Genomic DNA, 23,157 nt, shown 5'->3' with positions numbered 1-23,157 from the left:
GGTATATAGGTTGGGCTGTACTAACATCTAAATTGGATTTATATTTTAAACGTTTGATATAGATGTTTTATTTTATATGTTGTTACTAAGGAGTGTATGTCATCAAGACTCTGAGCTAGTTTAGGGTAAGCTTCTACTTTGCAGTGAGTTTTAAGCTCCACAGTTTTTATGGGAGGCTGTCTTGGCTTAGCTGATTGTTGAAGCATCTGGCTCTGTAGTTGACTGTCAGTATAGATTGGTTGCCCTGTGGTTACTTGTCAGGGATTATGACCACAAATTTATTGCTGCTCAGCATCTTTATATCAGATATCTTTATATCTCTATATCTGCTCAGTATCTAAGAATATCAAATATATGGAGGAGTTCAGGTAGGCTGTTTTTCAGCTCTTCCTTTAGGTCAGTAGTTTTCATCTCGATGCATGAATCAGAATCCGTGGTGTAGCCTACAAATGCAGATCCCCAAACTCTACCCTAACGTAGCTTACTTGGAAGCACTGGGGTATGTGACTCAGACGTTGTGATTCTGATGCTTACTTTTAGTTAAGAACCCACTGGCTCAGTGCTCTAAAATCAGTCCCTAAATTGACATATCATCGAGTCTTGCCTCAACCCACACATATTAGAATCCTCCTTGCTGAATTCCCCTTGGTTTGATGTTTTAAGCCTATACTGAGCAATTTTTAAAAAAGAAATAGCCTTCCAAAGTTGTTCCCTATTTGTCGTAAGAAACTGTTCAAAGATATTGTTCATTACTCTCTCCTGTACTCTTTTTCTGAGGATCATAGGAATGGTTGTACTTCTCTTGTACAGCTGTTTTGTTTTTATTCTAAAGATACTGTCAATTTTATAATTGGCTATGTTTTTCTCATTATTTTGGCTGCTATAATATTTAGTATATAATCTCTGTCTTGCCGCGATTGAATAACTACATAGAGGTTTATTGTATTTATTTTTCATATCAACTTCACCCTGGCTCTGTCTTATTTTCCTAACTTGATTTAATCACTGCTTCCTTGTTCCTTGTTGTTTTTACTGCAAGATGCAGTATATTAACAATAAATGTTGTAAGTCCCTTAGATCTTTTTTAGAATATGACAAGGTATAAATAAGTAAGCAGCAACCTCTAAATTATGTTAAGGTGTAAATAAGTAAGCAGCAACCTCTAAATTATGTTAAGTCCCACTATGTAGAGAGTGCAGAGTGATAATTACACGTATACAGCAACCATACCAACTCAAAAGAACACAACTAAGAATTGAGATACAACAAAAGAAAACCCCAAAATAACAGAAAATATAACTTTGGAAAGAAAGAGCACAACTGCATGTGATAAACCTCATGTATATCTTTGGTAAAAGAGATTAAGTAACAAATTAGGAGAGGAATAAAAGTTGTTGCACTAACTCTATGCTGGTAGTGGAAATAAGAGTTGATAGTCGTCAATAAAGAAAATAACAGAGACCAAAAAGAAACTGACACAGACTAAAAATACATACCTGTCTGTAGCCTTTAGTAAAGAAAAAAAAAGTAATTCTGTCATAATTAATAATACTTAGTGTCTAACTATGAGTTAAGTAAAGTAAATTGGTGATAATAGCCCTCAAATTTTCAAGAAAATGCAAAACTATGTTTCAACTCCTTTCCTAAAAAAAGCAGGGACGTATGTAATATATTTTAGAGTAAGTGCTTTTAAAAAGCTTAATCTTTTAAAGTTGTGGCCCTAAGACGATGTATTTTCAACAGAAAAACTTTTTTGTAAATCTGAAATGTTTTCTCTGAGTTTCCAACTGAATGAGTTTTAAATTTGCTGTAAGAAAATGTTTATTTTTAAAAAAGGAAAGAAAAAAGAAAGTAGAATTGTGCCGGATGTTCAGGTATGGAAATATTTTCCAGATCAGCTAAATTCAAATTAATCCTTTATTTTGTTATCATGTAATGAAACAAAACATATGAGGCTAATGTATTGCTCCATCACCTAGGTCAAAGGATTGGATTCAGGAGAATAAATTTTGAGAGAATCTTTATAATAACAGCTTCATAAAATTCTCATTGATTTGTTCCCAAGTTTCATGTGAACCTACAAATAAAGGTGCCTGGTCCATATAGTATGATCTCAAATGTGTATTTCTCTTAATAGACTATATTTACAGAAAGCAAATAGTGAAAAAAAGGAGAGTCACACAGATATTCCTTAAAGTGGTGATAAAAGAAGTTCTAATTGAGGCCCATGGACTCTGAAGTGCTGCATCACATAGAAAGCTAGCAGGTGTTTGGAAATAAGCAAGTATAACTCAGTGAGGTGGGTGCAGAGGGTTTTACTAAGGTGGAATCTGTGCTGAGACAGAAACTGTGGATGGAAAAGCAAGTTGTGAAGTGATAGAGTAGACAGAGAAGAGAAAAGAGGAGCACAGATTAAGGACAAAGGAAGTGGAAATAGAGTCCGTCTGACAGCTAGAAACAAACCGTCAACCGTTAAAAGTTGTGCTGCTGGTGGGAATCAAATCTAATTGGAGGAGGTTAAAGGTGAGTGGTTTATATCTTAATGTTGTGACAGTGAGAAAACAAAAGAGAGTGAATAAGAAGTAACTTCCATGAGATAAAGAAGTTGAAGACAGGTTCTCTGCATTATTTAGTTGTTGTCGCTTTATTTTGTTGTAATTAACGAGGAGATTCTGATCATGTTTATAGATACAAGGGAAGGGCCTCAGGTGAGGGAGAATTTAAGAGAAAAAGAGCAGAAAATTTAAGGTGTGCGATATTCCATATAGAGCTGGGGCTGAGATCAGGAGCACAGTTTAAGACATTAGCCCTGAAAGGAGGACGAAACTTGTATCCTCATAGACCGGAGGAGAATGGATGTGAATGGTTGAAATCACAGAGAAATACAATTTGTGGAATCATGAGGGGATTTGCTAGAGTTAGAGAAAGCTGAACTAGACCCAATTATTGGTACAGTAAAAATCTTTCTGAAATGACCTCTCAGCATCTTCAATCCACTGTATTCCCTTTCCTCCCTAATTCTCAGGCTTTCCCTGCCTCCTTCATGGTAACTAACTTTTTTTTTTAAGTGTTCCCTTCCATAATACCTAGTACAATGAATCTTTGTCTTTATAGCTCTGTATATAAAATTATTTATTTCTATGCCTTTCTCCACCACTAGCCTCTTCATCTTTGCACTTTTTTGGCAGCAAGCAGAGCAATAGATGTGTTGTGACTGCTAAGGTGACACTGAATAGAAAGCAGCTGACATCTACCATTTGCTTACTCAGTGGTGGTATCAGCATACTCAGAGCTTCATGGATTAATTTTATTATCATCTCCATTTTACAGATTTGGGAGACTGAGTAAATTACACAAGGTCACTCAGCTAATAAAAGATGAAATCATTTTGAAACCAAGACATTCTGACCTCAGAGTACTTACTCTTCACTGTTACCTACATTGACTCTCTGAGAAGCCATTGACTCTCAGAAGAAAGTTGGCGGGCTATCAATCTCTCAGTCACAAATTATGAACATAATCATTTTTTAGATATTCCTACATGATATTTGGTTACATTCTTAATACTTCAAGAGTTGCAATTTCTTAGGTAAAGAAGAGGAAGTTACTTTATATTGGCCACTGTTAACATCTTTGTCATTTTGTGAAGAAACCTAAAAATAATAAGTGCTTTTCCTCAGGCTTTGGCTATGTGGAAAGGACGTAGTTACATGTTAAGCTGTGTGAGGTCAATTTAGACCCTGTTGTTATTGATACTTGCAGGAGCTGTTCCTTAATACTATTTCACATGTTATAATCAGGGTAAACAATTTCTTGAGGGCCTTATAAAGAAAAAAGATATGCTGTGGCCACTTTTAGCATCCTCTTTGATAACTCAATAATCCTCTGGATGAGCTGATGGCCTGTCTCCTTCTCTTCTGTCTCTGCATTTCTGGAGGATGGATGGACAGTTGTTTTCTTTGGGAGCACCATGTGTTTTGCACGATCTTAGTTCTCCGACCAGAGATTGAACTCAGGGCCCTGGCAGTGAAAGTGCCGAGTCCTAGCCACTGGACTTTCAGGGAACTCCCAAGGATAATTGTTCTCTAAGGCAGTGGTTCTCAAACTTGAGAGTACATCGGAATCACCCAGTGAACCTTTTAGATGTGGATGGCTGGGTCCTACCCCAAGAAGTATAGTTTTGCTGTGGAGGGGCACCCAACAGGCCAGCTGTTGCTATTGGTCTAGGATCCACACTTCAAATACTAATGGTCTAAACTATAGATGTCATAGTTTTAGTTTCAAATAGTAGGCATACCTTTAATATATTACTAGCCTTATTATCTAATCATTTCCTTGAAGAATGAGTTAAGTGCAATTCTTCCAACACAGAAGTCATTGTTTCTGGTAAATGTGTCCTAACACTGAACTGGCTTATATCCAACAATTCTCTAAGTAATGCAAACAGTTGATTTGATCTGGGAGATATATTGTGAAACCATTTTTTCTTAAAGTACTCAGCATGCTTTACATCTTAAAGTTGTATTTTCATTGGATTTCAGTACCATGTGGACCTTTGTCTTGTTCCTGTCCATAGGTATCCCACTATCCATCTCTTTACAGAGCTTGCATCCTAGTTTGGCTTTTCTCCTTTCTAAGAGTATGTGAATCTTACATCTATGTCAGTTGACACTTAAAGCAGATATTTCCATATAACCCTCAATATATAACATCTGCAATACCACCCTCCCACGGTGACCACCAATGATAACCTCCCTGGGTCATTCTCATAGACTGTAAACCTGTATTTGCTACTGCTTAATACTCACTGAAACACTATCTTCCTATTTATCTTTGAATTGAGCCTGAACACCTGTGCACCTGGACCATACTCCTTTGTTCTAGTGTAAATTGATATAATTAACAGTCCTGTAACTGAGGGACAGATTGACAACTAGTTCTGTAGATGACATTGTTATGATCATCATAAAGATGTGGTTAAAATGCTGCTTGTTGTGTGTCTCATTTATGCAGGTTCAGGAGATAAATTCTACTCAGATCTCTGGACCAAGAATATTTTTTCTCTGTTGTTTGTTAGGAGTTGGGATATTTTGAACTCACAGGTACTATGAAACATGAAATTAGTATTTCCCTCTTTTTTATTCCTGTAAATATCAGAGCAAATTTATGACCCAGCTACCAATTTTACAGGATATAAAAACATTTCTATACCACCATTATTTTGACCTTATCTCATCTGCTTATTTGCCAGAATTTTCTCATTAAAAAGAGAAAAGGAAAGCTATAACATATATTTCTAAAATCTGCTTTAAAGACTTCTAGAGCAAGGGTAGGGTGTACTTTTTAAAAAGGAAATATTACACATTTCTCTTTATAATACACATATTAAAGGTATTTAGTTTTAGAGTCAGTCTCTTCACACTTCATTTTAGCAGTCCTTTCATCTTTTGGTTAACCCACAAACCCAGAGTCTTGTCCTGTGGCCTATTATCAGAAATTCTAGACCCACAGGGCATTAAAGATTAAATAGGGCTTACCACATTGGAGGAAACATAGCTTTATAAAGGGATTAAATTAACCTCCTTAACTCTCAAATACGCTTGTACTCATGCAACATTTCATCTTTGAACAACATACTACAACGTGTGTCTGTTGTGAGCGTAAGCGTTATTTTCTTTAGTATTTGAAACTTTGTAGCAGTGAATTTCCTAGAGTTATTCAGTTTTCATCTGTTTCAATAATGCACAAGACTATAATGTAAAAGACCATAATGATGTAAAAGAAAAATTACATCGGACACTTTGTAAAACAGCAAAGAAGACTGTATTCAAGACTGTTGCAAAAGGAGTCACGACTCTTGCACTAGAGGAGAGAGATTAAATGTAACTCTGCTGAAACAAAAGACAGAGGATTTTTAAATACTAGGATGAGCTAATGGAAAGGTACTAGAAGACATTAGGGGAGGTTGGTGAATGTGATTAAGCCATCTGTGCTTGCTAAGTGGTGTTTTCAAACTTAGGTTCCTACCCTCCTATAGAAACTGGGATTAGAAGTACTATCTCTTCTGATGATTACAGGCATACCTCATTTTATTGCACTTCACTCTATTTTGCTTCACAGATATTGTGGTGTTTTTTTTACAAATTGAAGGTTTGCGGCAATGCTGCATTAAACAAGTCTATTGGGGCCATTTTTTCAACAGCATTTGCTCACTTTGTGTCTCTGTATCACATTTTTTGTAATTCTCATAATATTTCAAACTTTTTCATTATTGTTATATTTGTTATGGTTATCCGTGATGTTACCATTGCATGGACTTGCTGAATGTTAGGACTTGCTGAAGGCTTGGATGATGATTAGCATTTTTGAGCAATAAAGTATTCTTTAAGGTTGCTTTTTTTAGACATAATGCTAAATTGCGCACTTAATAGACTACAGTATAGTGTAAACATAACTTTAATATGCACTGAGAAACTAAAAAATTTGTCAGTTTATTTGAATATTTGCTTTATTGTGGTGATGTGAAACTGAACCCGCAGTATCTCTGAGGTATGCCAGTACATTTTAGACAGATGGCTCCTGGGTCCTTAAGAAAACCATTTCTGGCTTGTAGAAGATTTACAAATTAAAGGGGCAGAGAAGGAATCTACAATTGAAAGTTTTCTAAAGTTAAATGCTCTAAGAAAAGGGAGACCAGGGGCCTAGAGTCAGGAAGAAACCTGTCTAATGTTTAGTCACACTGACAGGAATGTTTAGTTGGTTTTTGTCATTGGTATTGACACTTGAGCTCCTCTCAAAATATGATAAGATAGTTAAGATCATTTTTATAAATTCCTAGTGAGTACAGATATTTTTCATTTGGTTGTTCAACATACCTAGGTTATTTTCCTTGCTCTTTAATATTAAAAATGAAATAATATATTCAAATGATTAAATCATTATTTTAATTTAAATTGAATATGTTGCAATCTTTTGTGCATCAAGAAACAAAACAAACAATGATCACATGTCCCCAAACATGCGCAGCAAATTGGAAGGTAGAAGATTAAGTAAAAACTCTGTGATCTGCAATTATGACAAAATAATTTATAAACATCCTTTCTTTCTCAACAAAGACTGACTTTACAACTACTGTTTGAATGATGAAATTCCAATGAAGTAGGGAACTAGGAAGTGTGTCATGACAATTGTGATGCAAATGTGCAAAGTCAAACTAATTTATTTCCTTAAATATTACATTTTCCTAGTCATAGAAGTCTGTACAAAGAATTTTCAAGAAGGAAGAAAGAATCAGTAATGGAAAGTGATATGAAGTGCAAAATGCAAGTGATATAAACATGGAGAAGAACTGGAAAATATCTTTGTGTTAACTGAGTAAGAGGTTATTGCTAACCTTTGAGACTTCAGTGTCAGAATAGCACCAGTGAAAACCAAGGTGTGAACTGTCAAATTGAATGAGTGCATAATGACACAAGGAGGCAATTGGTGTTTCACTATTTTTTTTAAGAAAAATGCTGCAAATAATTTGCAGGATTATTAGGGTTAAGGAATGTCTTCTAAGTTGAGATGTGACCTAAGCAACTTTCTGCTCTGAAATTAAATAGCATATGAAAGAGAAAATATTGAAACTTCAAAAGAAAGTGGATAACCAAAAGAATGCATGTCATCAGGGTACAGGGAGAGAGGTTGGCAGATGGGCAGGATCATTTTGGAAAGGAGAAAGTCCACAGCTTTTGAGACAGAAAATAAGGAAAGCAAAAAAAGTAAAGAACAATTTTTAGTTTGTTAGTCTCATTATTTTCATCCAGTTTGCACTACTACATGATCAATTCCATAAATATTAAAGATGTACTATTTTCAAAAAGACTTCAGAAGAACTATGTTTAGCACAGGCTTTTCTAAGCTGCAGTTCATGTTATAGCTGTTTCTAGTCCTAAGTCTTTAAAAACTAATAAAAAATATAACTCATCCTGGACTCGTTCCTCTTCTCATAGTGAAGGGATATATTTAATTTGATAGAAAAGGTGAGCTCAAAATACCTACTGATTTTTAATGACACAGGATGCGTAAATTGTGCTGATTAATATTCTCCTATTCAGGTAACTAGTGCTAAGATATACTATGGCAAATACCATTTACATAGTAGCCATACTATGAAAATGTTTGTTTCTATTTATGACATTATATGGACACTCCGATAATTTATAGCTAATATATATTTACTCCTTACTTAAGATAGGGCTGAAATAAGAATGGCAAAATAATAATGATGATAGTAATAATATGAATTTAGTCTACTTCTTTTTCACCTCTCAAGGAAGGGCTTACATCAAAAAGCAAATTTTATGCCCCCCTAAAAGATTTTTTCTTCCTTTCATTTCTACTCAAAATACCTGTGGTTATTCTATTGAGCAAGGACGTTAGAAGACAAAAAATTCAACCATACTTTGCTTGAACATTTTGAATGATTAACTGCAGTAATTAGCTTTGAGTAAATTCACAAAATAAATAGAGCCTTAATACTTCACAATTAAACAGAACCCCAGCTTCCTTTCAGCATTTAATTCTGCATTCCAATTATCAGGGGTGCTATTTTAAGCTACTTTTAGGAAATGGGTGTAATGAGTTTTTGGTTCTTGCATTATTAATGAACTTTCATTCAGACTATGGGTTGGCGATTGGTGGTGTTAGATAAAGGGAAGTGAGTATAAGAATGCTGAACAGTATATAAGAAAAAAATAGAACTTCCTCCTTCTATCCATCTTCTAGAAGTTTTAATACTTCTCATAATAACACTTTAAATACTTTTTTATAACAACATAAAATATAAATAAATAAATATTATTATTATTTCCTCAAGCAACTGAGCTAGATTATGTCTTTCTAGCTTATATCAATAATTGCAAATTATACAGATGTTAATACATTTAATTCCTTTTTCACGCTATTTGCATATTTCAAAATGTGCATTTCCAAGATAGGAACAAACTGTTAATTCAGTTTTAAGAAATCCTGGTTGTTTGGGAAAGGAAGGAGCCACACTGTTAGTGGAGATAGCTTTATTAGATGGCTCTGAAGTTTGTTTTATAAATTCATTGTGCCATTAGACATTTCCCCTGTTCTTTAGTTTTTTTAATTATAAGTTTTATTTTCACAAGAGAGTTATATCTTGTCTATCATTTTATGAAGCACATAATGGAAATGACTAAAACATCAAGAATGGAGTCTAGGTGCTTCTCTGGTGGTGCAGTGGTTGAGAATCTGCCTGCCAATGCAGGGGACACGGCTTCAAGCCCTGGTCTGGGAAGATCCCACATGCCGCGGAGCAACTGGGCCCATGAGCCACAACTACTGAGCCTGCGCGTCTGGAGCCTGTGCTCACAAGAGAAGCTGCGATGAAGAGTGGCCCCCGCTTGCCACAACTAGAGAAAGCCCTCGCACAGAAACGAAGACCCAACACAGCCAAAAATAAATATAAAAATTAATTAATTAATTAAAAAAAATAACATAACGTTCAGTTTACTTGAATAGGGCTGGTTAAAAAAAAAAACTTCCAAAAAAAAAAAGAATGGAGTCTAATTTTAAAGTCATTTCAATGATTTTCATCAACTAGTAGATTCTCTTACTTTATTCTGGGAGATACGAGTCCTGAAAGATGTTTCACAAATAAAGGGTTTTTTGTTAAGTATTAGCGGCCCCTCTAGGAATGTTGCGATGTGCATATTAGCATGTTCAAAGCTCTGAAAAGTTCTGCAGAAAAACGAACTTTTACTTATATAGTCAATCCTCAAACTGTGTTCGTTCTGCTTTCTTTTAACATGATCCCTATTAACATTTTTCTGAAACAGGTTTTGGCAAATGCTATTTTAGATAACATAACTATGTTTAGATGTCAGTTTTCTTCCTTCTTGCATATTTCCTTAGAAATAATTATCAGCTGAGCTCTAAAGCATGTGAACAAGCCCTTTTGCGTGAAATTCAGTCTCCTTTACAAAGCAGGGATGAGTAACTGATACCTTGTTTGATAGCTGATGTGCCTGGCACATTATATAACTGGGACACAAAGCTAGCTAGTCAGTAGTTATGATGGAATGATGTCTCCTGAGTTTTTCTGTACAGAATTCCCTTCCTCACATATATCCCTATGTTAATACTGTTAGTTCATCAAATATATTTTGCTCCCAAAACAAAAACCTTAGATCCTTGAAGACATCATTTTTTTTCTTTTTTCTCTATCCTGTTTCCCCCCATGCATCTCAGAACATAAGACTACCAAACAGAAACAGAGTTAACATAGACATATCAGACTGAATGGAAACAATTAGAATCTGTAAAGTTAATCCTTTGTCAAGTTTACTTGATTTTAAAGAAAACCATTGAATACAAACTATAACAAGGAACCGGGTTCAGGATTAGGGACAAAAAAGAGAGTAAGGCATGGGCCCACTCCCCAGGTGTTCACAGTCCCCTTGAGGAGAAAGATAGACATCTAATTTATAATAGGACAGATTATATCTATATACTATCATTTACTATCCCAAGTTGCTTTGCTGATGTAATATATTTCCAGCTCTTTATTCAGTTGACATCCAGTACGACTACCAAATACTTTTTTCATTCAGGTATTTTTATTGTCTTTAACAGAGAATACATGAATAGAAAATCAATTTTTATTTGTCTGATTACACTATTAATTATTTCTAGATTCATTCTTCTTAACAACATTTTGCCAGTGTTTCATGTTGACCAGAATCCTACTGAGATTGTAAGAAGTGATATATTTGGAGATTTTTAACTAATTTATCTACTTGGAATGGTGGTCAGTGGTCAGTCTGTGTCTCATCATCCTTCTGAAACAAATTCTTAGCAGAGTTTCAGAAGCTGACACCTGATATTTCTTTTCTCCAAAGAGATGCTCTGTCATTAAAATTTAAAACATTTAAAAAATGTCATTTAATTTAATGTTATTTTTGTTCCATCTACAAATTTTATTTTAATACAGACTATTATGTGTTGTATAATTCATGGAACATCTGACAAACAATCAGTGCATTTTATCATTTTAAATCTATAGCTATAGGAAAGATACAATCTCACAGCCTCCTCTTTGTCTTTATCTGCATATTGTATTCCTGGAAGCCATGGGCCTAGACTTCTCCAAAGCCCGTGGTCTTTAGCTCAAGGATAAACTCAAGAAGTAATCTAATTTTAAATAATTGAAGTGTGCCTTAGAACTTTAGTCATTCATAGGCAAAAATCCACTTTTATCTCTAGGGAAAGGTCCACAGCAAGCCCTACCCAGATCTTTGCAGTGGCCTTACATTTATACACTAGTTTCATTCTATTCTTCAGAACACCTTTGTAAATCTCAAAGTAGAGGGACTTTAGTGAGTGCAATTAGAATGTCCTGGCAAGTAACCTCTCAAAAGTGAATGTGAGCCAGTTGCATTCAGTTCTCACAATATTATGAAAGGAGGCTATGGGTTTATACTGCAGTGTTTGTAAGCTGATTATCCAGAACAGAGGCTCAGCTTGATGCCAGTTCTTTACATGCATTTCCAGACTAAACAAGTACCTTTTGAGGTTAATGCATCACAATTTATGATACATTAAGCTAAACCTAATGTTATCTCAGGCTGGTGTTACGGGATTTTCTATATTCAGGCTAAGAAATTGCATTTGGGGAAAGGGATTTCTCCTCTCTTTTTCCATAGAATTTTTTAGTTCTATAGTCTTGTTATGCCTGTTGGACCCCTGTTATACTCTGGTACTAATCGCAGATTGATTTTAAGTATTTGAAATCTTAACTGGTAGCAGGAAATGACTTTAACATTGCATGAACTACTATAAATTGTTCACTGAAAAGAGTGTTTAATTATAAACGAAGAAACCTGTCATTTGAAAGACTAATATGATTGACTTTGGCCAAATCATAGAATTATCTGATACTGAGATCAACAAATATTTGTGGCAATGAGTTCGTTCTTCAAAGCCCACTTGCTTATATTGCTTTCTATAAAAAATATAGTTACATATCATATTTAATTTTATTTCTGAATTATTAGATTTATAATATTTAAAATATTTTTACTTTGGACTTTAAAAGTTATTTCTCATGAATAAAACAGTCCATGATATGTAACATAGATATTGATCTCTTGTTTTTTTATCAGTGGCTTTTGAATTGTTTAGTAGTTTAAATCTAATTTGTCTGATGAATTTGCAGTTCTCTCAACATCAGTATCACTTTACTATGTCACTGTACAGAGAACAAAGCTAGAAAACAATAGCTGCCTAGTCAATAAATTTTAATCACGGAAACATCAGAGTTTTTTGTCATATTTGTCTATGACAACCAACATATAACTTAGGAGTGGAATTTATCCTAAATGTACCCCCATATGAAACTATTACACATATATATATATAATTTTTATCTTTGAAAAGTATGAATCGTCTGTTTAACTTTTTTTTAGCTTTATTATTTCTCTATAGAAACAGGATAAGGAAAATTCTTACCAAATGAAAGGAAACTTTCATTTAAATGTTATGAATGCTAACAAAAGTAAATGCTCCTTGACATACTGTTTTTTTAGGTCTGTTAAAAAAATTAAAGGACATTCTATGATCTTATAATTTGCTTTGTGCTACAGAAATTTAATTGCATTTGAATTATATGTGCACAGTATATTATACTAAATATAGTAGCCAGATATGGACATTTTCAGCACATTTCCTTTTCTAGATATAAAGTCATATATTTCAGCACCCTATTAAAATATAAATATATGACTGTACATAATAGAATGCCATAATTTCTCCTGATATCATCCTGAAGTCATGTGCTGATAAAGTTATGGTTGGGAATAAATACGTTTCATAAGTTGCATTTGGAAGATGTGACAAACAACAATATAAGAATGTGATTTAAGTATTTGTCTTTTGGTATTTTCATTAAGACTGAAGCTTTGTGCATTTTCTAAACAATATTTTGGAGGATTCTCCTCTGAGATTCAGACTTCTTCAAACTTATAAAGCATTTTATATCTTTTTTTAGACATAGGTATCATATGCATTGGGTAGATAAACTGGACTATAAGTTATGAGTACACAATTTGCCACACATGAGGGTCAAGTTTATGTCTGTTTTGTTCATCTCATGTTATAAGGTCCTTGCCTAGTGCCTAGTCCTGAACAGGAGCCCTATAAATATTTCTTGAATAAAAAGAATGATATAAACGTTGCTTTTGATACTCATTTCTGTCTTCTTATTAAGATGCAAACAAGAAAGCAGATGAAAATATTTCAGGCTGAAAAGTAAAGAAAATTAAAATGATTTTTTTAAGATTTAAAAATGTATTAATCTCTAGTGCATTCTTAAATAGTTCTACAGATTTCCATGGTATTTCCTGGCCTTTATTGGACTGAGGAAAATCAAGTTAAATTGAGGAAAGTTTACCCAGAATGCAGTTAGAAGGCCTCCAATAACTGCAGGTCTTCTAAATTCACGTCACTTTTGCCAGTGTCATCATATATTTAGGTTTAATTGTAAAAGTGAATGAACAATATTTTATTCTGATAATTATGTTTCACTGCATATGCTACATTTCATCATAGAGGGATGGTGATGTTAAAGGAGAGGGGCATGATGAGTAGGATGTTGGAAAAGAGAAAGATGTGTATATGAGTATAACTGCCATAAAAAGGAACAAACTCTATTCTAAATTGAGTACATGGTATCATTCAGAGTTCAGAACTGGAGCCCTTAAGAAGCCAATAGATGCTCCCCCGGCAGTTTCTGGTAGTTATCATTACTGACACAGGTTGTGAGAACAGCACTGACCTTAGACTCAGAAAGCACTGCTGTTAGGATACAAACACAGCATGTTTTCCAAGCCATCTGCCAAGAGGTTCTTTTGGCCATCTGCATGAAATAGCCAGCAAACAGTTTCTACTGGAGACATCTATGAATGGTGGAATAGAGCCATCATAGCAAATTTTTTGAAAAAAGTATTTCTTTCAATTCAGGTTATTTCACTTCTATTGAAAATACCTCATGAATATGAACTGACTGAATTTTTACCAAACTAGTTTTGGTCAGCATGTAGATACAACCTTAGAAGAATTTTCTTTAATATGAAATTTGTGCAATATTTGAGTTATTTGGGAAATTGTGCCATAATTAAAGTATGACATGGGTAAGGAATTGGGCTTAATGATCCATATAATTATTTTAATCTCTAATACCTAATGACTTTATATAAACATGTTTCATCATTTGTTCAAAATTCAATGGCAACAATGTTTAAGTATCCTATATAGATTTAAAGCATTTTTTATATTATTGGAAAATATTATCCAAGTTATAAAAATCAGTTTTAGAGTGTCTAAGTGACTTAGATATTTAGATTATTTCTAAATTACCTAAATGAGGTTTATTAATATGCACACTACTTGGAAACTGAAGAAACATATGTACATTTTACTTTATTTTGTTTTACTTTATTTCAGCCCAGAGATGACTACATAGAGTGAATGCATCCCTAACATTATGAAAGTAACACTAATAACTTACGAAATTTTTATGTTTTAGCATTAAAAAAAGGACGATTTTGGATCACACCAGATCCTTATCACAAAGATGACAACATCCAGATTGGGCGTGAGGTGAAAATATCTTGCCAAGTAGAAGCTGTTCCTTCTGAGGAGTTAACATTTAGTTGGTTTAAAAATGGTCGTCCATTAAGAAGTTCTGAACGGATGGTTATTACGCAGACTGATCCGGATGTCTCCCCGGGAACGACAAACTTGGACATCATTGATTTAAAATTCACGGATTTTGGGACATACACATGTGTAGCATCTCTGAAGGGAGGAGGAATATCTGATATCAGTATTGATGTTAATATATCCAGCAGCACAGGTAAGAAGCATGTTTATGATTCAAAAGATGTTCACATTGAGAATAATTTTCTTTTTTTACGTAAAACAAAATAGTCTTCAGCCAAGCTAAGAACATTCTCATTTTCAAAAAGCTTCCTGAAACCAAAATCCTAACATTCCAAATGCCCAATAAATATCATATTAAGAGACTTTGATTTTGATTAGATTTACATTAGGTTTTGATTTAGACTTAGATTTGATTTAGATTTACATGAGGTTTTACAGAAATCGTGCAAATAAAGTTAATAGTGTTGTCTATGATAGGTATAGGCTTCTGGGTTAAATGGTACCAGTTTTTAAATTATTAACTAGGAACTCTCTGTAAAGCCTAAAATTATGTTAATTAATAATGTTAAACACCAAATGGCTAAAGAATTAGGACAATTTTCAGAAATGTGAAGCAAGCAGAAGCTATTTAGTCCATAGAAGAAAATACCAAGAGATAATTTGAGTATTCAAATATAAGGAATATAGAAATGTATTTTCCACCAACAAAAACCAATGATAAACATGTTAAAATGGTAATTAGATGTGACTCTTTCAAGAACCTTATGATAGAATCTCTTCACAATGAGAATGGCTAAATATAAAAATAGATTGGAGTGAAATTTCTTCTATTAAGGTTAAAACCAAAAATATGCCATCAGTTTTCTCTCAATTAAATGAATGTCTATGGATAAGGAAAATTACAGGGTAATTTTGGTATGGGAGGACATATTAGCTTAATTCTTAGGATGTTTTAAAGCCCTGTGATTCTATGAACTGCAATCAGTATGCATCTGGAGAACTCCAACGTTGCTTTATTTGTTTTGCCAGCTTGTTACTAGACTGAATTTTAATTTAGGATTTTTATATAATCCTAGGGCGAATAATGTGTGTTGAAAACAGAGCACAAATGTAGATAGCAGACATACTGTGTTTTTTTTTTTAATTGGAGTATATTTGCTTTACAATGTTGTGTTAGTTTCTGCTGTATAATTAAGTGAATCAGCTCTATGTATACATATATCTCCTCCCTCTTGGACTTCCCTCCTACCCCCATCCCACCCATCTAGGTCATCACAGAGCTTTGAGGGAATTTAAATGGTTGGCTTCTCCTTTCCAGTCAGGCAGTATTTTGACTCTTGTATGTTAACAGATTGACCTGAGATTTTGTGTCTTTTCATGATTACAATTGCAATGCACACTGGATTGATTTTACTCCTTAAGGGATATAGTCCATACCTCAGGCTGACCAAATGTGCTTACTTTTCACCATTCTGCATTATTTCTAAAGGTTATTCCGTTCTAGGGTGATGAAAGGTACTTGTGTTTGGAAATATGTCCTTTTCTAGGTAACAAACAAACAAAACCACAATAACTATTTTTTATCTAACTTGTGTTCAAAATTAGTGCTATCCCTAGATGGACTCATTTGAGGATATCTAAGGAAAGCTGTTGATATGCTCAGTCAGTCATCATTCATTTATGTATTTATTCAATCAACAGATATCCATTGAATGCCTGCATCAACATCCTAGGGACACTCATATATGATATTTCCCATAAGAGTAAGAACAATTTTGTAAAATCCATGATCATTTTTCTTTATTTATGAGAGACAATTTTCCAGATGGTCTACACTGAATTATGACCATTGCTTTGTTTGGTTGGTTGTTTGCCTGGTTTTGTTTGCTTGTTTCTTTTTTGAAACCAATGACAAAAACTTACATGTAAAGAATCAGTGCTCCTATCTAACCAGACTTGTCTGATGGGAGTGCAGTTCATATACTATTAAACTTAGACAAAAGAGGAGCAGAGAATGGAGAGGAGAAAGGAGCATTATATAATTATTCACAAAATGAGTCCTAACATTCCTTTTTTGTATACACTAGTTAGTTACCTATTTGAAACTGTATTGTAAATGACCAGCATTGATTCATGAAATTTCCAAAAATCTTAAAAGGAAAATTCCAAAAGATGATCAGAAAAGCAGAAAATCCTCAAGAAATGCCTCTTATTAATAAAAGTTTAGTTGTAATAATTAAGGTTTTTTAACCATTATTACTTGTCTGGTTACCAAAGGTGACAGTACTCGAGATGAAGGAGATATATTAAATCCAAAACACTCCCTTTTTCTGTTCCCTACCCACCACAGACAGACCTAGTTGTGGTCTCTCTCCTCCCTGGAGTGGAAGCTCCATGAAGGCTGGGGCTTTCTCTGTATTGTTCATTGTTGTAATATCAGCATCTGGAACAATACATGGCACTTAGAAGATACTCAATAAATTATAATTAAATCAAAAAATGAGCTAATTTTTGCATGTAGCTTTCCTTTTAGGTTTCTTTCCTCCTCCTATTATTACCTCTGCAAGGTAGACATTTGGTGTCTCTCTTCTTGATCTTGTAATTCCCTGCAGACTTTAAGAAAATCATTCATAGACCAATTTATACTATTATTTAATATGTTATCACTCTCAGGGGCAGGACTGGCTCCATAATTTGTGGCATCCAGTGAAATTTTTTAAAATGTGTCCCTTGTTCAGAACTTGATAAGGATTCCATGATGGCAATATCAGAGCATTAAACCAAGTGTGGGACCCTTCTAAGCATGGCTGCACAGGTGACATGCTTGCGGGACTGGCCTGCGCACGGGATTGTATTTTGATAGAGAGGTCTACAGAAGATGGTGTTTAACCCAAAGGATAAGTCACGAATGTGATTACATATTCTATTTTCATGCTGAAACTGGATTTGATGTTTCATTTTGCTTATAGTAGAGTTGAATACCAAAGTGCAGTATAAAGATCTGTAGATCAGAGATTGTGTGATTTAGTTGGTATCAATAAAAATTATTTTTATCCCCACAGAGTAGAAGACTACACTTAAAGCAGTGCTTTAATCTGAAATATAGAGATATTACTGGGGATAGAGTTTGAACAAGCTATAGCTTGGAGGAAAATCTTAAACTGTATTAATTCTATGAACCATATAGGATTCAGAGGAAATTCCCACAAATTCAGCAAAGTCAAAAAGAAGGAAACTACTGTTAAGACATAAGTAAATGTATGGGGCCCTTTTAGATTTTGGGTTTTGCTAGTTATTACTATTTTAGGGAATTTAGAATTGACCAAGTGGTCAGTGGTTTTTTTATGTGTTAAGCATTGTGATTATGTTAAATGTAAGCAATTTTAGGATGACATCTTAAACTTTAAAAAAATCTGAACCTTTTGTTTTTCATAAAAAATCTTACATTGAATCTTAGTTGTTACTGTGTTTTAAGAGACATATATGAAACTTATTAAGATGAGAATGAGGTACCATAAGGCACTTCTGCCTAATAGTTTGAAAACTGTTTCTTTAAATGACAGAACTGCATCTCTAGATATGTTTTTGAGGACTTTAAAATTGAAATATAAAATATCTCAGGAAGGTAAATCCTAGTTTACAGAATTATTCATATTTTTAAAAGGCAGTGATTTGATTTAAAAAAAAAAAAAACCTTTGAAGAGAGAGGCTACATGTATTTTTAAGTTTTCCTCATGCATCTGACTGAATAATAAAAACCATGATATATGTAATAATAGATTATGTCTTCTTTTCACATTAACTCAACATTAGAAATATTTATTTTCCTCCTGGTTCTGCAAACATGCAAACTGTTTTATTGTGAGTATTTGTTGTTCTGTCAAGTTAAAATCATGTCCCTTGCAGGTTCTTTTACTGTGTTACTGCTCTGTATCTGGCTGTATGTCTCATGGTGACAGACAGTGGGCCTTGCCCTTAGGGAGCTTACAATCTAAGTTGTCAAGTTACTTAGTTGTCAGATGATTTAAAAATAAGACACAATATATAGTGGAATGGATGCTGTACTTAAAGTTTTATCAGACTTCTGTAGGAATCGTGAAGGTTTTTGTCAATGTGGGCACAGGAAAATTCCACAGAAAAACAATATTTAAGTTAAATCTTGCTAGAAGGAGCATTATGACAGTGACAGTGAAGGGAGAAAACATTTGACAAAATATACAGGATGAAGAAAGTCCCAGAAATGTGATTCTTGCTTTTTACTGTAGAATTAATATTAACTGATACTAATACAAACAAGTTTTATTGGTTTATTTCAATTTTATTATTATCCTTAATGAAGCTATATTTTATGTGGCTAGACTGCAGGTAACTTGCATTGTAGTAATTGTAAAGTTCTCAATTAAAAAATTAAATATACTGAAATATTAATTGTTGCAGTTAATCTTGTAAAATGAAAATCCTTCACATACTTGCTGGAAAATGCATGTAAATTTTAGTCTAAAATTTTGGCAACAGTTAAAATCAACCCTTAAAATATTGTTTCTTGTTTCGTATTCGTTTACATAAGTATAATTGTTACAGTAGATTTTTAATTTTCAGAGGGTTGCTGAAAAATATCCCATTGCTTCCTCCAGTATTGTTATGCATAAAGTCCTTCGGTGCTCTTCAGCTTGCATGTATTCCTTTGCATGACCTGAAAACTCATAGGTTTATAGTAAACTCTGAAGCATCTGCATCATGCCTAGAAAATATAAACAGTGAGCCTGGTGATCTGTGGAATTCCGTGGTGAGACATCTGGTAGGCACATATAGCAGAAGACTCAATACAAATTTGATGATTTTTTTTTCTCCCCTGTTTGAGTACAGGGACATTTTATATAGCAGAAAATGGAGCAAGATTTAGAGGATTAAACTGGAGGCAGCAACATAAGCATAGGTAAACAGAGAAGGTAACAAATTGAGAAAATTCATTGGAAATTTTATTTTTGCTGCTGACTACCTGGCTAGTTACTATAATTATGATAGTTAATTGTCTGTACAAGTATTCACACCTGTGAAATAAAAGTTCTTGATAATAGAGGACTATGGTACACAACTAATAAGAATAGTTGATGAGAATGAGAGCAAAAGACACATGATTGTCTTCTTAATTGGATTTGCTTCTTTGCCCTTTTCAAGTTAAGGAGGAGTAGAAACTCATGAAATTTTGCTAATCAGATCTGAAGTTTTATAGAATGACTATAGTGTGTGACGGGTTGTTTTACGTAAGAGGAAGTCATAAGTAAGACTAACACATGTAAGACCTGACAGTGATTTGATCAGAGAAAGCTTCCATGTAGTCAAAAGTTATGTAATTGGTTCCTGAGTTACTGGACAAAGAAAAATTCATTTTCTTTCTTGACTCCAAAATTGTGAGGTTCAACCATGACATCCAAATTAATGATGGAGAACAGAGGTCAGCATTTTTTTTCTGTAAAGAGTCTGATAATAAATATTTTAGTTTTTTCAGGCTATATGGTTTCTGTTGCAACTGTCCTGCTCTGCTAATATAGTAGGAAAGCTGCCACAGACAATAAAATGAATGGGTACCACTTTGTTCCAGTGAAACTTTATTTACAAAAACAAGTGGTGGACCATATTTTGCCCATAGGCCATAGTGTGCTAACCTCTAACCTAGACTTCTGAAACCCTGTTAATTAAGAAATAAAATCATAACAAAGCTGAACTCTGTGAACTTACTAGGAAATTAAGTTAAATCCACATATAACTTATTTGTTTGTACAAACATCAATATATTTTCTAATGATTGAGGCAAAAATCTCAGTTATTCCTCATTCCTCATTTATGTGTATACAGTTGACCCTTGAACAATGTGGGGGTTAGGGACACTGACACCTGAGCTGTGAAAAATCTGAGTATATTATAGTCAGGCCCTCCATATTCGAGGTTCCACATCCTCATATTCAACCAGCCCGTGATCATGTAGTGCTATAGTATAGTATAGTGTTTATTGAAAATCCACACAGTTCAAACCCATGTGGTTTAAGGGTCAACTATATTTTACTGGGCTCCTTGTTAAACATATTGTTCTCTGCTAGGGTGCCCAAGTTCTAGAATTATGCTGCAAGGATTCCTGAGATTACTTTGAAATTGCTTGTCTCATTCCTAGCATATAAGATTTTCTGCTACTGTCTCCATTCTGTTTGTGAACTCTTTCACCTATTTTTTTATCTGTTTCTATATACATATATTTAAATTTTGAATGGCTCAGGATACAATGAAAAAAAAACCACAATTTTAAAATAGTGAGATTTACTCCAAACTTTAGAGTCTTCCTGGATATGGAGACAGTTTCCTCATTTCTGAATGGATGGCTGCCTTTCACACTGGCCTTAGGCAGGACTAATTTCATACAGATTGAATTTACTCTTTAGGTGTTGAAAAATTCCTCTCTCTCAGTTGACTCTTGTGGTTATTGGAAGGGGTATTATAACTGTCCCTGATAAGGGCCAAAAAAAATAGTGTTTTAATCAGCATGTCAGTAGGGAAACTATCCCCCTAAAAAAACTTTCAATTATCTCTTCTACAGCCTTTCCCACTTTCTTTTCATAGGCATTGAAAATGCCTCTTCACCTATATAGCATTGGAACTGGAACTAAACATGGCTAGCTCATATCTTTACTGTGGCTCTTAGACCATTAAATTGCTATTGTGTTTAATGAACTTACCAGAGAAAAAATGAACTGCATAATATTGTTTTTATTGACCATGTACACAGAACATTCCTCAGGAAATATTGGGCTTACAGCATACTTGTAGAGATACCTAATTCCATTTATTTGTGCTTTTTCAGTAAAGGATGGTATTAATGTCAGCCTACATGGCAGGCATAGTTATAAAATTCATATTTAGGTATATAGAATTTACCAAGAAGAATATTTTATGCTTGACATTGCCTATTAGAAAATAGGTTTTACTCCTTATATTAAATGTGTTTTAAAAAAATTTATTCAATAATTTGGAATTGTTTCTTCCACTCATTTATGTTAGTCTTACATTGTTCTGTGGCTGATGCAGGCTTTCTACATGGGAGGTGTGTAAACACAACAATCTGGAAGTCTTGGGAGTGGTTAGGGGTCTTGTCTGGAAACTGTTTGAATGAGTAATACAGTTTTTTTTTTTAACATCTTTATTGGAGTATAATTGCTTTACAGTGGTGTGTTAGTTTCTGCTTTATAACAAAGTGAATCAGCTATACATATACATATATCCCCATAACTCCTCCCTCTTACATCTCCCTCGCACGTTTCCTATCCCACCCTTCTAGGTGGTCACGAAGCACCGAGCTGATCTCTCTGTGCTATGTGGCTGCTTCCTACTAGCTATCTGTTTTACGTTTGGTAGTGTATATATGTCTGTGACACTCTCCCACTTCATCCCAGCTTACCCTTCCCACCCACCATGTCCTCAAGTCCATTCTCTACATCAGCGTCTTTACTCGTGTCCTGCCCTTAGCTTCTTCAGAACCATTTTTTTTACAATTTTTATTCAGATTATATATTTAAAATAATGAAAGAAGGAGGGCAGACAGCAGAAGCAAGAAGAACTACAGTCCTGCAGCCTGTGGAACAAAAACCACATTCACAAAAATATAGACAAGATGAAAAGGCAGAGGGCTATGTACCAGATGAAGGAACAAGATAAAACCCCAGAAAAACAACTAAATGAAGTACAGATAGGCAACCTTCCAGAAAAATAATTCAGAATAATGATAGTGAAGATGATCCAGGACCTCGGAAAAAGAATGGAGGCAAAGAACGAGAAGATGCAAGAAATGTTTAACAAAGACCTAGAAGAATTAAAGAACAAACAAACAGATGAACAATACAATAGCTGAAATGAAAACTACACTAGAAGGAATCAATAGCAGAATAACTGAGGCAGAAGAACGGATAAGTGACCTGGAAGACAGAATGGTGGAATTCACTGCTGCAGAACAGAATGAAGAAAAAAGAATGAAAAGAATGAAAAGAAATGAAGGCAGCCTACAAGACCTCTGGGACAACATTAAATGCAACAACATTCGCATTATAGGAGTGCCAGAAGGAGAAGAGAGAGAGAAAGGACCAGAGAAAATATTTGCAGAGATTATAGTCGGAAACTTCCCTAACATGGGAAAGGAAATAGCCACCCAAATACAGGAAGCACAGCGAGTCCCATACAGGATAAACCCAAAGAGAAACACGCTGAGACACATAGTAATGTGGATCACAAGTAATGAAATTGAAACTGTGATTAAAAATCTTCCAACAAACAAAAGTCCAGGACCAGATAGCTTCACAGGTGAATTCTATCAAACATTTAGAGAAGAGCTAACACCCATCCTTCTCAAACTCTTCCCAAATAATTGCAGAGGAAGGAACAATC

General features: G+C 34.2%; 1 protein-coding gene across 2 annotated transcripts in view; it reads left to right on the top strand.

Annotated features, from left to right (window-relative positions):
- Positions 1 to 23,157, top strand: part of MDGA2 (MAM domain containing glycosylphosphatidylinositol anchor 2) — a gene marked incomplete at both ends in the record, with an annotated part of 734,576 nt that overhangs the window by 489,290 nt on the left and 222,129 nt on the right. For both annotated transcript variants that reach the window (XM_079699828.1, XM_079699829.1), the window contains one exon: positions 14,594 to 14,923. In XM_079699828.1, the coding sequence (XP_079555954.1) occupies positions 14,594 to 14,923 (330 nt within the window). The remainder of the gene's footprint in view (positions 1 to 14,593; positions 14,924 to 23,157) is intronic.

This window comes from Hyperoodon ampullatus, assembly GCF_949752795.1.
Source record: "Hyperoodon ampullatus genome assembly, chromosome: 3".
Classification (NCBI taxonomy): Eukaryota; Metazoa; Chordata; class Mammalia; order Artiodactyla; family Ziphiidae; genus Hyperoodon; species Hyperoodon ampullatus.
This window is presented reverse-complemented; position numbering and strand designations above follow the sequence as displayed.